Raw genomic sequence first — 14,670 nt, forward strand, 5'->3', positions numbered from 1 at the left:
TCTCGCTGTGACCTAACCAGCGTTTTATACAGTTCCAGCATAACCTCCCTGCTGTTATATTCTATGCCTTGGCTAACAAAGGTAAGTATCCCATATGCCGCCTTAACCACCTTATCTACCTGTCCTGCTACCTTAAGGCACCAGTGGATATGTACACCAAGGTCCCTCTGATCCTCGATATTTTCCAGGGTCCTACCACTCATCGTGTATTCCCGTGCCTTGTTTGTCCTCCCAAGTGCATCACCTCACACTTATTCGGATTAAATTCCATTTGCCACTGATCAGCCCATCTGACCAGCCCGTCTATTTCTTCCTGTAATCTAAGGCTATCCTCCTTACTATTTCCCATCTCACCAATTTTCGTGTCATCTGCGAATTTACTGATCAACCCTCCTATCTTCAAGTCTAAATCATTTATATATACCACAAACAGCAAGGGACCCAACACCAATCCCTGTGAAACCCCATTGACCACAGGCATCCAGTCACAAAAACACTCCTCGACCATCACCCTCTGCTTCCTGCCACATAGCCAATTCTGGATCCAATTTGCCAAATTGCCTTGGATCCCATGAGCTCTTACTTTCGTTGTCAGTCTCCCATGCGGGACCTTATCAAAAGCCTTGCTGAAGTCCAAGTAGACTACGTCAAATGCATTGCCCTCATCCACACACCTGGTCACCTCTTTGAAAAATCCAATCAAATTGGTCAGACATGACCTTCCCTTAACAAAACCATGCTGACTGTCCTTGATTAATCCCTGCCTCTCCAAGTGTAGTTTAATCCTGTCCCTCAGAATTGCTTCCAATAGTTTCCCCACCACTGAGGTTAGACTGACTGGCCTATGGTTCCCTGGTTTATCCCTTCCTCTCTTCTTGAATAACGGTACCACATTGGTTGCCCTCCAGTCCTCTGGCACCTCTCCTGTGGCCAGAGAGGTATTGAAAATTATTGCCAGCGCCCCTGCCATCTCCTCCCTTGCCTCACGCAACAGCCTGGGATATATTTCATCCAGGGCTGGAGAATTATCTACTTTTAAGCCTGCCAGACCTCTCAGAACCTCCTCCCTTTTTATGCTAATTTCTTTAATTATATCACAGCCCTTCTGCCTGATTTCCATGCCCACGTCGTCCCTCTCACTTGTGAGCAAATAAACTGGCTTAGTGTTCTCGTTTGGGCATGTTTTTACTGTGCAATTCATTTGAAATGGGCAAAAACAGTCCAAATGTTTTCAGAGTTTTAAATGCAAATTACTTTCAGCACAACAAGGCTTCTGCAATCTTTTGGGCTTAGTTAAAAAAATGCACTTGAATTTTGCCCAGCCCACAAATTAGCCACACCCCCAAACCAAATTAATCATTATTGCAAGTTTCCACTAATTGTGTTTGTTTGCAGGACTTTGAGAAAGCTTTAAAAAAATGTAAGCCTTTTTTAAATGCAAGGCCATAAAAAGGCAGGCTTTAAAAGCTTTTGACCAAGATTTTGTTTTTAATTTACTAAGAAACTGACTACTGTACACCAGTGTAACTACCAAATGTCTCATGTAGGTTTTGAAAATCATTTTCAGTTTAAAATTGGGTTACTCAGACATGCTGGACAAGACACTTTGACTGAAATGCTTTATATTGTGATAAACCCATTTTCAGCTGTTGGTCAATCTGTACCAAGTTACTACTTTTAAATATATCAAGGAATATTTTTTTAAAAAATATTTATTTATACAAGTGAAGAGGGCACTCAGCAGAGTGCGCGCCTTCACCATGCTGTGTTAAACTCAATGTTATTACAATGACGCAGCATTTTCTTAAGGCTTTTTAAAATACAAAGCTGAAAAAGAAATCTTTTTATTAAGAGTGCTATTTCTCCCTGAGGCGGCTCCAGGCCAATGCACATCCAACAACCTGTCCTTAAAACTCTGCTCTCATTCTGACAGCTGTGATAAATTCCACCACAGCAGCTAAGACAGTCCACAACATCAACAACATTCTAAATGAAAAACCCACAACATTCTAAAAAAAAAGTCAATTCGCTCTATCTCTCAATGTTAACAGATACTTCAAAAAATTCCAGGATCCGGATCCACATCTTTGCCAAAAACTAATCAGTTCTTCCTTGGGCTATACCCTTTCTGTGTGCCAAGTTTCATTGAAATCTATCCATTAGTTTTTGAAATGTGAGGCAGAATCTTGTTGCAGCATCGGGGGACTCGTCTGCAGGCTGGACCAGTGAGAGACTCGCGCTGCCTCTTTTCGCAAAGGCCCACCAAGCCACAAGCCAATCAGGCAGTCGTAAGGCAAGCAGCGGGCAGGCCTTCCCTGGAATCATGACCCCGGAAGTAAAAGTGTTACCTACCAAGAGACCAAAAACTTAGCAGCACCACCAGGGAGGCCGTGGCTGCTGCTGGAAAGATGGACTGCGGAGTCCCAGAATCGTCAGTGACCCAGGTTACAGGTAAGTAATGTGGGGGGAGAGAGTGTTGCGAAGTGGGTGCTACGGGGAGAGCAGTGAAGGCGGTTCGGCAGCAAGGGTCGAGGGGCAGGAGGCTCTCAGTGGGCACCCCCTTCCAGATATCAAATCCTTCGATTAGGCACTGAGTGCCTTTGGTCAAGGGACCACCCTCTCCCCCCACTCTGGGAGTTCACAGGCTGCACAGTTGTAGTTGTTGTGCATGCTGCATGGTGACAGGCCCACCTGCAGCTGGGCTACTACCAGCAGCGGTGGGATGAGGCCCTTAAGTCGTCATTAATTGGCCATTTCAGGGCCTCAATTGCTGGTGGGGCAGTCCATGGGTCTTCCCACCCAGAACTTAATTCTGATGGAGGCGGGAGGGCATCAGGGTTCAATTATGGCACTATCCCGCCTAATTACATGCCCTTCATGCCTCCAAGCACAACACCAGAGAGCGCAAAAGATTCTGCCTATCTTGTTTGCAAACAAACAGATTAACAAACAAGTGCGTAAACATTACCTCCACCCACCTTCAGTAGCAGAGGTAAAAAAGATTACATTCTAAAATTCTGCCTGATTGCGCTCTTTCATGGTAGATTTTACATTTGGCAATATGCAGGAGAGTTGAAACTCGGGGTGGGAAAATAACAGTTCTCAAAACTAGTGCAACTTTAGGTGCAATTTGCAAAGTAGAAACTTGGCTGGATTTTCCCCTCCATGCACTAAGTGCGGTGCGCGCATGAAACGTGACGTTTTCCCCGCTGGGCGCAACCGCAGATTTTTCGCCGTATTGTCCATTTCCTGCCTCATTAGTTATGAATCAGCAGGAAACACATTGGATCACAGGCGGGTGGCCTCTGATTCGCCTGCCCCACCGTGACCTCAGGGGATCAGTGCTCCAGTCGCCATATTTAAACTGCACCAGCGCACAGCTTTCTCAATGCCTGCAGCCCAGTACTCTGCCACGGGAGACATGGTTCCCAAAGGGAAGAAGCATGCTGTGCCAAAATTTAGTGAAGCCTCAAGGGGCCACCTGCTGGACACCACCGAGGCCCGCCAGGATTTCCTCTACCTCTTCATGGCCAGTGGAGGTCCACCAATCTCACCACTCCGGCTTGGGAGGCGGTGGCAATGGCAGTCAGTGCTAACACTGCACAGAAGAGCTCAGCCACCCAGTGCAGAAAGAAGATGAGTGATCTCATCTGTTCCGCCAGGGTCAGTCAACCATCTCATCACTCTCAACTCACATACTCCCAAGCCCATCAGAAGTTTGCAGGGTGACACTCCACAGGGATCTCATACACTGTCAGCTCAAGGGACCTCACCACTCACTCTCTCACACACACCTTCACACCTCCATCTGGACTCATATCCTGTGTGAGCTCGCATCGTCATCATGTGCACGGCCGCACTCACCACCCACACAAGGCAGGCATCCTTATCATTTGCCTTGGCATGCGTCCTGCTCACACTCTCCTGTTTTTATGGAGGATAAGCTTGCACACCATAGAAGGGAGGGGTCCCTGGTTGGGGGTGGAATGGCTGAAAGTAAGGTCCTCACTCCTGATGAGGAACCTTCCATTGTGCTGGCTGGAAAGGTCCAGGATTGCGCCTATGGCCGGACTGGTAATCCAGAGACCCAGGGTAGTGCTCTGGGGATCCGGGTTCGAATCCCACCACGGCAGATGGTGGAATTTGAATTCAATAAAAATCTGGAATTAAAATCGAATGATGACAATGAAACCATTGTCAATTGTTGTAAAAACCCATCTGGTTTACTAATGTCCTTTAGGGAAGCAAATCTGTTGTCCTCACCTGGTCTGGCCTACATGTGACTCCAAGTTTGCAGTAATGTGGTTGACTCTTAAATGCCCTCTGAAATGGTGTAGCAAGCCACTCAGTTGTATCACTCTGCTAAAAAGTCAATAAAAAGGAATGAAACCAGACAGACCATCCGGCATCAACCTAGGCACTAGAAACAACAACTACAAATCCAGCTCTGTCGACCCTGCTAAGTCCTCCTTACTAACATCTGGGGGCATATGCCAAAATTGGGAGCACAGTCTCACAGATTAGTCAAGCAACAGCCAGACATAGTCATCCTCACGGAATCATACCTTACAGACAATGTCCCAGACACCACCATCACCATCCCTGGCTATGTCCTGTCCCACCACAGGACAGACCCAGCAGAGGTGGTGACATAATGGTATACAGTCAGGAGGGAGTTGCCCTGGGAGTCCACAACATCGACTCCGGCCCTCATGAAGTATCATGGCATCAGGTCAAACATGGGCAAGGAAGCCTCCTGTTGATTACCACCTACTGCCTCCCTTCAGCTGATGAATCAGTACTCCTCCATGTTGAACACCACTTGGAGGAAGCACTGAGGGTGGCACTGAGAATGTAGTCTGGCTGGGGTCTTCAATGTCTAACACCAAGAGTGGCTTGGTAGCATCACCACAGACCGAGCTGGCAGAGTCCTAAAGGACATAGCTGGTAGACTGGGTCTGCAGCAGATAGTGAGGGAACCAACAAGAGGGAAAAACATACTTGACCGCGTCCTCATCAACCTGCCTGCTGAGATGTATCTGTCCATGACAGTACCAGTAGGAGTGACCATCGCACAGTCCTTGTAGAGACAAAGTCCCATCTTCACTTGGCACTACCACTGTGCTAAATGGGATAGATTTCGAACAGATCTAGCAACTCAAGACTGGGCATCCATGAGGCGCTGTGGGCCGTCAGGAGCAGCAGCAGAATTGTACTCAACCTGTACTGTAACCTCATGGCCCGGCATATTCCCCCACTGTACCGTTACCACCAAGCCAGGGGATCAACCCTGGTTCAATGAAGAATGCAGGACAGCATGCCAGGAGCAGCACCAGGTATACCTAAAAATTAGGTGTCAACCTGGTAAAGCTATAACACAGGACTACTTGCATGCAAAACAATATAAACAGTGTGCAATAGACAGAGCTAAGCGATCTGACAACCAACGGATCAGATCTAAGCTCTGCAGTCCTGCCACATTCAGCCTTGAATGCTGGTGGACAATTAAACAACTCAGTGGAGGAGGAGGCTCCACAAATATCCCCATCCTCAATGATGGAGGAGCCCAGCACATTAGTGCAAAAGATGAGGCTGAAGCATTTGCTCCAATCTGCAGCCAGAAGTGCCGAGTACATGACCCATCTCGGCCTCCTCCGGAGGTCCGCAGCCTCACAGATGCCAGTCTTTAGCCAATTCATTTCACTCGACGTGATATCAAGAGCAGAATTTTAAGCTCGGCGTGCAGGCGCGCGCCCGACCCACTTGAGCATAAAATAGTGCGTGATGGTGTCGGGCAAGCATCCCAAAGTCATCCCATAAGACTGTAAGACCATAAGACGTAGGAGCAGAAGTAGGCCATTCGGCCTATCGAGTCTGCTCCGCCATTCAATGAGATCATGGTTGATCTGATAATCCTTAACTCCACTTTCCTGCCTTTTCCCCATAACTCTTGCTTCCCTTACTGACTAAAAATCTGTCTATCTCAGCCTTGAAAATACTTAACAACCTAGCCTCTACAGCCCTCTATGCTAAAGAATTCTACAGATTCACTACCCTCTGAGAGAGGAAATTCTTCCTCATCTCTGTCTTAAATGGGCGACCCCTTACTCTGGGATTATGTCTTCTGGCCCTAGACTCTTTCACAAGGGGAAACAACCTCTCAGTGTCTACCCTGTCAAACCGTAAGATTCTTATGTGTTTCAGTAAGGTGACCTTTCATCCTTCTAAACTCCAAAGAGTACATACCCAACCTACTCAACCTCCCCTCATAAGAAAATCCCTCCATACCAGGGATCAACCTAGTGAACCTTCTCTGGGCTGCCTCCAATGCCAGTATATCTTTCCTTAGATAAGGAGACCAAAACTGTTCACAGTATTCTAGGTGTGGTCTAAATAGTGCCTTGTATAGTTTTAGCAAGACTTCCCTATTTTTATATTCCACTCCCTTTGAAATAAAGGCCAGCTTTCCATTTGCCTTCCCTATTATCTGCTGAACTTTATGTTAGCTTTTTGGGATTCATGCACGAGGACTCCCAAATCCCTCTGTGCTGCAGCTTTCTGCAGTCTTTCTCCATTTAAATAACATTTTGCTCCTCTTCTTGCCAAAGTGCATAACCACACAATTTTCCACATTATATTCCATCTGCCAAGTTTTTGCCAACTCACTTAACCTGTCTATGTCCCACCTATTTTTGTGTTATCTGCAAACTTGGCAATAGTACATTCACTTCCCTCATCTAAGTCATTAATATATATTGTAAATAATTGTGGCCCTAGCACTGATCCCTGTGGCACTCCACTAGTTACAGGTTGCCATCCTGAAAATGTTCCCCTTATCTCAACTCTCTGTCTTCTATTAGTTAGCCAATCCTCTATCCTTGCTAATATACCACCCCCAGCACCATGGGCTCTTATCTTATTAAGTAGCCTTATGTGCGGTACCTTATTAGACGCCTTTTGGAAATCCAAATATGTTACATCTACTGGTTCCCCTTTATCTATCCTGCTTGTTACCTCCTCGAAGAATAGCAATAAAATTTGTCAGGCATGATTTCCCCTTTATGAAGCCATGCTGTATCTGCTTGATCATATTATGCATTTCTAAATGCTCTGCTATTACTTCCCTTATAAGAGACTCTAACATTTCCCCAATGATGGATGTTAAGCTAACTGGCCCATAGTTACCTGTTTTTTTTCTCCCTCCCTTTTGAATAAGGGTGTTACATTGGCAGTTTTCCAATCCTCTGGGACTTTTCCAGAATCAAAGGATTCTTAGAAGATTACTACCAGTGCATCCACTATCTCCGTAGCTACTTCCTTTAATATCCTAGGATGCAACCCTCAGGTCCAGGGGACTTACCAGCCTTTAGCCCCATTAGTTTCCCTAGTACTTTTTCTCTAGTGATAGTTATTGTATTTATTTTCTCCCCTCCCCCGCCAACTTTTGCCCTTTGATTACTTAGTATTTTTGGAATGCTTTTAGTGTCTTCTACCGTGAAAACTGATGTAAAGTATTTATTCAACTCCTCTGCCATTTCCTGGTTCCCCATTATTATTTCCCCAACCTCATTCTCTAAGGGGCCTATGCTTATTTTGGCCTCTCTCTTCCATTTTATAAATTTAAAGAAGCTCTTACTATCTGTTCTTATATTAGTTGCTAGTTTACCCGCAGAGTTTACTTTCTTCCTCTTAATTATTTTTTTGGCCATCTTTTATTGGTTTTTAAAACTTTCCCCATCCTCTGGCTTACCACTAATCTTTGCCACATTGTGGTTTTTTTCTTTCAATTTGATATTATCCTTAATTTCCTTGTTAATCATGACTGGTTTATCCCTTCCTAGAATCCTTCTTCCTCACTGGGATATATCTTTATTGTGAGTCATGAACTGTTTTCTTAAACATTTGCCATTGTTCATCAATCGTCTTTTCTTTTAAACTCGTTTCCCAGTCCACCCCAGACAACTCTGCCTTCATTCCTTTGTAATAACCCTTATTTAAGTTTAGCACACTTGTTTCCAACCCACGTTTCTCACTCTCAAACTGAATGCTAAATTCTACCATGTTATGGTCACTGTTTCCGATGGGATCTTTTACTCTGAGATCATTTATTAAACATGCCTCATTACACATTACCAGATCCAAAATAGCCTGATCCCTGGTTGGATCTACAACATATTGTTCTAGGAAACTGTCCCGAATGTACTCTATGAATTCTTGCTCGTGGCTACCTCTACCAATTTGATTTTCCCAATTTATATGAAGATTAAAGTCACCCATGATTAATTCACTGCCTTTTTCACGTGCCCTCATTATCTCCTGATTTATTCTCTGTCCTACAGTATAGCTGCTGTCAGGGGCCCTATAGATTACCTCCACCAGTGTCTTCTTCCCTTTGTTATTTCTTACCTCCACCCATATTCTACATGGGTTCTACATCTTCCAATCCAAGGTCATTCCCTGCTATCGTACTTATTCCATCTCATATTAACAAAGCTACCCCACCATCCTTTCCTTCCTGCCTGTCCTTTCGAAAATTCACATACCCCTGAACATTTTGTTCCCAGTTTTGATCTCCTTGTAACCATGTCTCCGCAATGGCTATAAGATCATATCTATCAACCTCTATCTGTGCCAGTAATTCATTTATTTTGTTCTGCATACTACTACATTCAAGTAAAGAGCTCTGCGATATTTCAGTCGGCGGGCACGAGCAAAAGTCGAAGCGCACCCGCTGACAAGAGGGCAATTAAGCCCATTAAAGTTCCAATTGTCCCCGATTTTTCGTGGTCCGCCCAAACTTACAGTTGGCGGACGGGCAAACCGGCCAGGCAGCCTTTACATTTTTGATGAAACCTCATCCAAAGGTGGGATGAGGTTTCCATTATTAAATTAGAAATAAAATTGTACGATTAGAATTTTCATCATGTATATGTTGACTGATTCTGATGCGTGGGACATTTTTTTCCCGATTTTAACATCCTTTATTTATTGGTTTTAAATTCTTCAGCTCCCTGAGGCACCTCTCTGCCTTCAGGGAGCTTTCACCCCACGCTCTCCATGGCAGCGCTGAGCATTTCAGCTTGTGTTTCACATTGGCTGGCCTTTAATTAGCCAGCCAGTGTCAAATTGCAGTTGAGGGCCAATCGCAGGCGGTGTTCCATGCCCTGGCTGCTCCCGGGCCCGCCGATCGCACCCGCATGCCGACCTAAAAATCCTGCCCCAACAAACGGCTGAAAGCACTGGGTACTGCAAAGACAATGGGCCCTGACAATATTCTGGCAATAGTACTAAAGATTTGTGGTCCAGAACTTGCCGTGCCCCTAGCCAAGCTGTTCCAGTACAGCTACAACACTGGCATCCACCCGGCAATGTGGAAAATTGCCCAGGTATGTCCTGTACACAAAAAAGCAGGACAAATCCAACCCGCCAATTACCGCCCCATCAGTCTACTCTCGATCATCAGTAAAGTGATGGAAAGGGTCATCAACAGTGCTATCAAGCGCCACTTGCTTAGCAATAACCTGCTCACTAACGCGAAGTTTGGGTTCCACCAGGGTCACTCAGCTTCTGACCTCAGTTCAGTCTTGGTTCAAACATGGACAAAAGAGTTGAATTCCAGAGGTGAGGTGTGAGTGACTGCCCTTGACATCAAGGCAGCATTTGACCAAGCGTGGCATCAAGGAGCCCTAGCAAAACTGGAGTCAGTGGGAATCTGGGGAAAACTCTCCACTGATTAAAAACAAAATTAAACATGTTAAACAGATATGCACTAAAATATTGCAGGGTTGGTGCTAGATACCTAGCACAAAAGAAGATGGTTGTGGTTGTCAGAGGTGAATCATCTCAGTTCCAGGACATCACTACAGGAGTTCCTCAGGGTAGTGTCCTAGGCCCAACCATCAGCTGCTTCATCAATGACCCTCCTTCCACTATAAGGTCAGAAGTGTGTAGTTTGCTGATGATTGCACAATTTTTAGCACCATTCGTGACTCCTCAGATACTGAAGCAGTCCATGTGCAAATGCAGCAAGACCTGGACAACATCCAGGCTTGGGTTGATAAGTGGCAAGTAACATTCATGCCACACAAGTGCCAGGCAATGACCACCTCCAACAAGAGAGAATCTAACCACCACCCCTTGATATTCACTAGCGTTACCATCGCTGAACTATCAACATCCTGGGGGTTACCATTGATCAGAAACTGAACTGGATTAGCCATATAAATACTGTGGCTACAAGAGCAGGTCAGAGGCTAGGAATCCTGAAGCGAGTAACTCACCTCCTGACTCCCCAAAGCCTGTCCTCCATCTACAAGGCACAAGTCAGGAGCCACTTGCCAGGATGAGTGCAGCTCGAACAACACTGTGTCATCTACAAGATCATCTACAAGATGCACTGCAGAAACTCACCAAGGCTCCTTTAATAGCACCTTCCAAACCCACAACCACTTCCATCTAGAAGGACAAGGGCAGCAGATACATGGGAACAGCACCACCTGGAAGTTCCCCTCCAAGCCACTCACCAGTCTGACTTGGAGATATTTTGCTGGTGTTCCTTCATTGTCTCTAGGTCAAAATTCTGGAACTCCCTCCCTAACAGCACTGTGGGTGTACCTATACCACAGGAACTCCAGTGGTTCAAGTAGGCAGCTCACTACCACCTTCTCAAGGGCAATTAAGGGTGGGCAATAAATGCTGGCCTAGCCAGCGAAGCCCACATCCAGTAAAATAAATCAAAACAAGTGAGGAGCCTGAACTAGCTTGTCCCTCAGATAGTACTATGACTGCATTGTCATATTTTCGAATCACCTAATTATTCCTACTTTCTTTCTTAGGCACCTCTTGAAAGTGCCTGAGGGCATCAACAAGCCAGGTCTTCACCCCCAGCCCTGAGGACACTTGGATGAGGAACCAGAGGATAACACCATGGAAGACTTGTCACAGCGCTCTCCCAGACCCTTTGTGCAGAGGCACACATTTTGGTGGGACCTAGTTCTAGAGCAGTCTTGGGGTCACAATCTGGTGAGCACAGTGCACAATCTGGTCCACAGTAGACAGAGGCAGGGATATCCAAGGTTGCTGGCACTTGGGGGACTGCTGGAGGCCAGGATTCTGCTGAGTCAGGGTCAGATGACAAGCTTGTGGACTCGGTCCTAACTCAGTTGGTGGAGCTGCAGTGACAATCATGGGAACATCAGGAAAGGTTGTCAGTTGCATTCCTCAGATATCAACGATGGAGGAGTCTGCGTTCAGTCTGAGGTAATAGTGCTGGCATGCCAACACAACGAGGTCAACACTGGTTAAATGGTGGCACCATTGGAGACGTTGGTCCAGGACATAGGTCCTGCAGTGTTCCAGGAGCTGCACTTCATCGGTGTAAGCATTGGTGGCATCCATTAATGGCTACATGAGGTGGGTACTGGGCACTTCGATCTCACTCCAGGTTCACCTTCTCTTCAAGGAGTCAGCCAGGTGCCCTTGGGTGCCCATTGGGACAAGAAACAGCAGCTAGACACCCCACCCAATTGAGTTGGGGAGTGTCCAGCCAATCCCACTCCCCTCTTCCTGTGACCCCATCACCTCGACTCCATAGGCCAAGGACGGTGAACCTGCCCCACACCAGGAGATCCAAAATAGGCTGGGGCCCTCTACGTCTCAGCCCTCCAGAGGACATCCGCCAAAGTCATCACAGACAACAGGGCATAGCAGTCAGCAGGCTGCCTGCACCTCTGCTGTGGATGTCAGGAATGCATCAAGATGTAGTGTTAGGGTTAGGAAGTCAAGCTTGTCACCAAAGTAAAAAGAATCGCACCCATCACCTCTTGTGTATGCCTCCTTTTTATGATGAGCTGTGTTGTCAATCAAGTATGACGCCATGGTCCCTTCCACCACTTATCGCAGATGTCACTATCATACGCCTCTGGTTGATGCTGTCTGCTTCCACATCATCACAGTGTCTGCCAGTTCTTGGATCATTTCCAACATCAGTGATGCCTTGTCCTTAATGTAAAGTGTGCTTGTGGGAGGAAGCTCGTTCCCATGTTTTGCTGGGTCATGTCATGTTCATTCTTAGCTGTGTAAGATTGAGGCTGAGGCATTCACCCATATCGTCTGCATTATGAAAGGTGAAGATGTAGTGTACACAGAGATGTTTTAACGCATGGAGAATGGTCGTATAACCTGGAACTCCATGCACTCTCTGTCATCCAGCAGGGTTTTCAATCTGTGAGCTCATACTCAGAACTTGTGTGTGCTCCTGTCTTCCTTGCGCATTGCTGATTCGCGAAGTGTACATCTGCTAAGCTTACCAATAAGTGTGAGCACTTTCCCACCTCAATGTGCCGGAGCTCTGCCCCTCGCAGCCACATTATTGCCCAGGACCTCGAACCTACAACCTTGAGCGTTTCTCACCTTGTAGTTGTCTGTTTTTTGGCCACAAGGCTCTCATCGCCATGTAGGGATGCAGTGCTGTGTCATACATCTGTGTAGCATTGCGTCACCTAAACACCCGCTGAGGTCAATGATGATAAATCCAAATAGTGATGTGTTGCCGTCAATGGAGCCTTTGAGTATGCTCTTGAAGCTTTAGACAATGTTGAGGGCAGCAATGGGATAGGGACGAGGATGCAGTGAAGCTGAAGTGTGTTCTTTGTTATCAGTGAAGCGTGACCTTTAGGGCTTCATGGTGCCTTTGCATTTTGGAGTTCACAAGGACCAGGGCAGACTGTCTGTGTTAAAGAGAAGGCATTTCAATGTCTGGCAGGCAAGTGTGTGAACATCGTTATCCTCACTTGGTCTACTTCCATTGAAAGGTCAGGATAAATGCAGGTCAGCATCCCTAACTGAGCTTGCTGGATGTCAGTGTGATGGAGATGAAGATGACACACAGGACTGAGTGACCTCAAAGTGGATTAACACCTGTGGAATGCCCTCAGCTGCCTTGGCCCAAGTGTGACCTATCAGTATCAACATCAAGGTTACACAGAATGCGTTATCCCATTGCTGGAGATGGATCTCCTTGAGGAGCTTTGTCAGACTGAAGGCATACAGCTAGGAGTCCACTGAGGATTGTGGAACAGCTCCTGCTTCTACTAGGCTGCTGTACCAACTGGGATGCTGCAGAGATGCTTGAAGAGGTAGCATCTTCTGACGTCTGATGCCAGGATGCCCTCATCTCAGCAAGGACTTCATCATCTTTGAAAGGATCAAGATAATGGTGAGCCAAGTGTGTAAGTACTCACTCTCAAATTGAAGTGCACGGTTGAAATGAGAGGGATACAAACTCTGGTGTTCACGTGGGTCAAGACTACTATTTGCCACCGTCCTCATGCAATCTGGTGGCTATGAGGGCGTCATGTGCACGCCTGCCTCATCTGGCCCGTGCTATAGCCTCTTTCTCTGCAGCCTCAGCTCCCTCGACCTCATCACCCTCATCCCTTTCAATGTCTTCCTCATCGGAGGAGACGTGGCTCCATGTCAGCATCTACCAAGTCCTGCCCCCTTTGCAGCGCCAGGTTTTGCAGCACACAGCAAGCTACCATGATCTGTGAGATCCTCTGTTGAGTGTACTGGAATGCTCTGCCAGATATATTGAGGCATCGGAATTGCATCTTCAAGATGTCAATGATGTGCTCCACCAATATTCGGGTAGTGCTATGAGCATCGTTGTACCTTTTCTCAGCTGAATTTTGTGGCCGTTGCACAAGCAACATCAGCCATGTCTCACCCAGGAACCAACCCTGGATCCTGTGTGATCACTCGGAGATGTCCGGACCTGCAATCTACTCAAGATATGAGTCATGGCAGCTTCCTAAGTATCTCGTGCAAACCTTTATGATTTGTTTCTTGTGGTTGCAGAACAGCAGCACATTGAGCGAGTAGAAGCCTTTTCTGTTGATGTATTGGAATGCCTATTGCCAGGGAGCTTTTTTGGCTACATGAGTGCTGTCGATGGCACCCTGCACCTGTGGGAATCCGGAAATCTCAGCAAAGCCTAGTGCCCTGGCATCCTGGCTTGCTTGATCTCTAGTGAAATCAATGTAATTGTGAGCCTCGGCAAAAAGGGCATCTGTTATCTCCTGTATGCACTTGTATGTGGAAGCTTCAGAGATCTCACAGCGGTCCCCAGTGGAGGTCTGGAAAGAGTCTCTCGAGTAGAAATTAAGAGTGGTGGTGATTTTTAGAGCCGTTGGAAATGGATGACCTCCCAATCCCTATGGTGTCAGCTCCTGCAGAATGTGGCAAATGTGAGCCACCAGATCCCTGGAAATGCAGAGGCATCGGTGGCACTGTTATCTCGCTCATCTGCAGAAAAAACAAGCATGTTTTGTACACCGTTGGTCTTGAGAGCCACCTACGCACAACATTTCTGTGAGCCTTATCCTCTGAGTCTGAAGGGGGCCCTGCTGCCTTTTGCTCATGAGAGTGAAGCTACTCCATTTGTCGCAATCTTCTCCACCTTCTTTCCTGCCTGTATGCGATTATTCAGGCAGCAATAAATCCAGCCTCCATCTTTCTGAAGGCCTCCTCTTTGCAGCACCAATGAGAAAAAGACATGAGTCAGCATGAGCCTCCACAGGTCCTATTTCTGTCGATGGGTGGAATCGTCCGGTCCCATTGGCTGCAGGCATCAGGACGGGCATGGTGAGAAGGCCAAAAATCGGCTTCATG

The 14,670-nt window shown here is 46.7% G+C and overlaps 1 protein-coding gene across 1 annotated transcript in view; it reads left to right on the forward strand.

Annotated features, from left to right (window-relative positions):
• The first annotated feature begins 2,408 nt into the window (after positions 1–2,408).
• Positions 2,409–14,670, forward strand: part of LOC144681421 (diacylglycerol O-acyltransferase 1-like) — a 227,821-nt gene continuing 215,559 nt past the window's right edge. The window contains exon 1 of the mRNA XM_078543013.1: positions 2,409–2,451. Within this exon, the coding sequence (XP_078399139.1) occupies positions 2,409–2,451 (43 nt within the window). The remainder of the gene's footprint in view (positions 2,452–14,670) is intronic.

Source organism: Cetorhinus maximus, chromosome 6 (assembly GCF_964194155.1).
Source record: "Cetorhinus maximus chromosome 6, sCetMax3.hap1.1, whole genome shotgun sequence".
Classification (NCBI taxonomy): domain Eukaryota; kingdom Metazoa; phylum Chordata; class Chondrichthyes; order Lamniformes; family Cetorhinidae; genus Cetorhinus; species Cetorhinus maximus.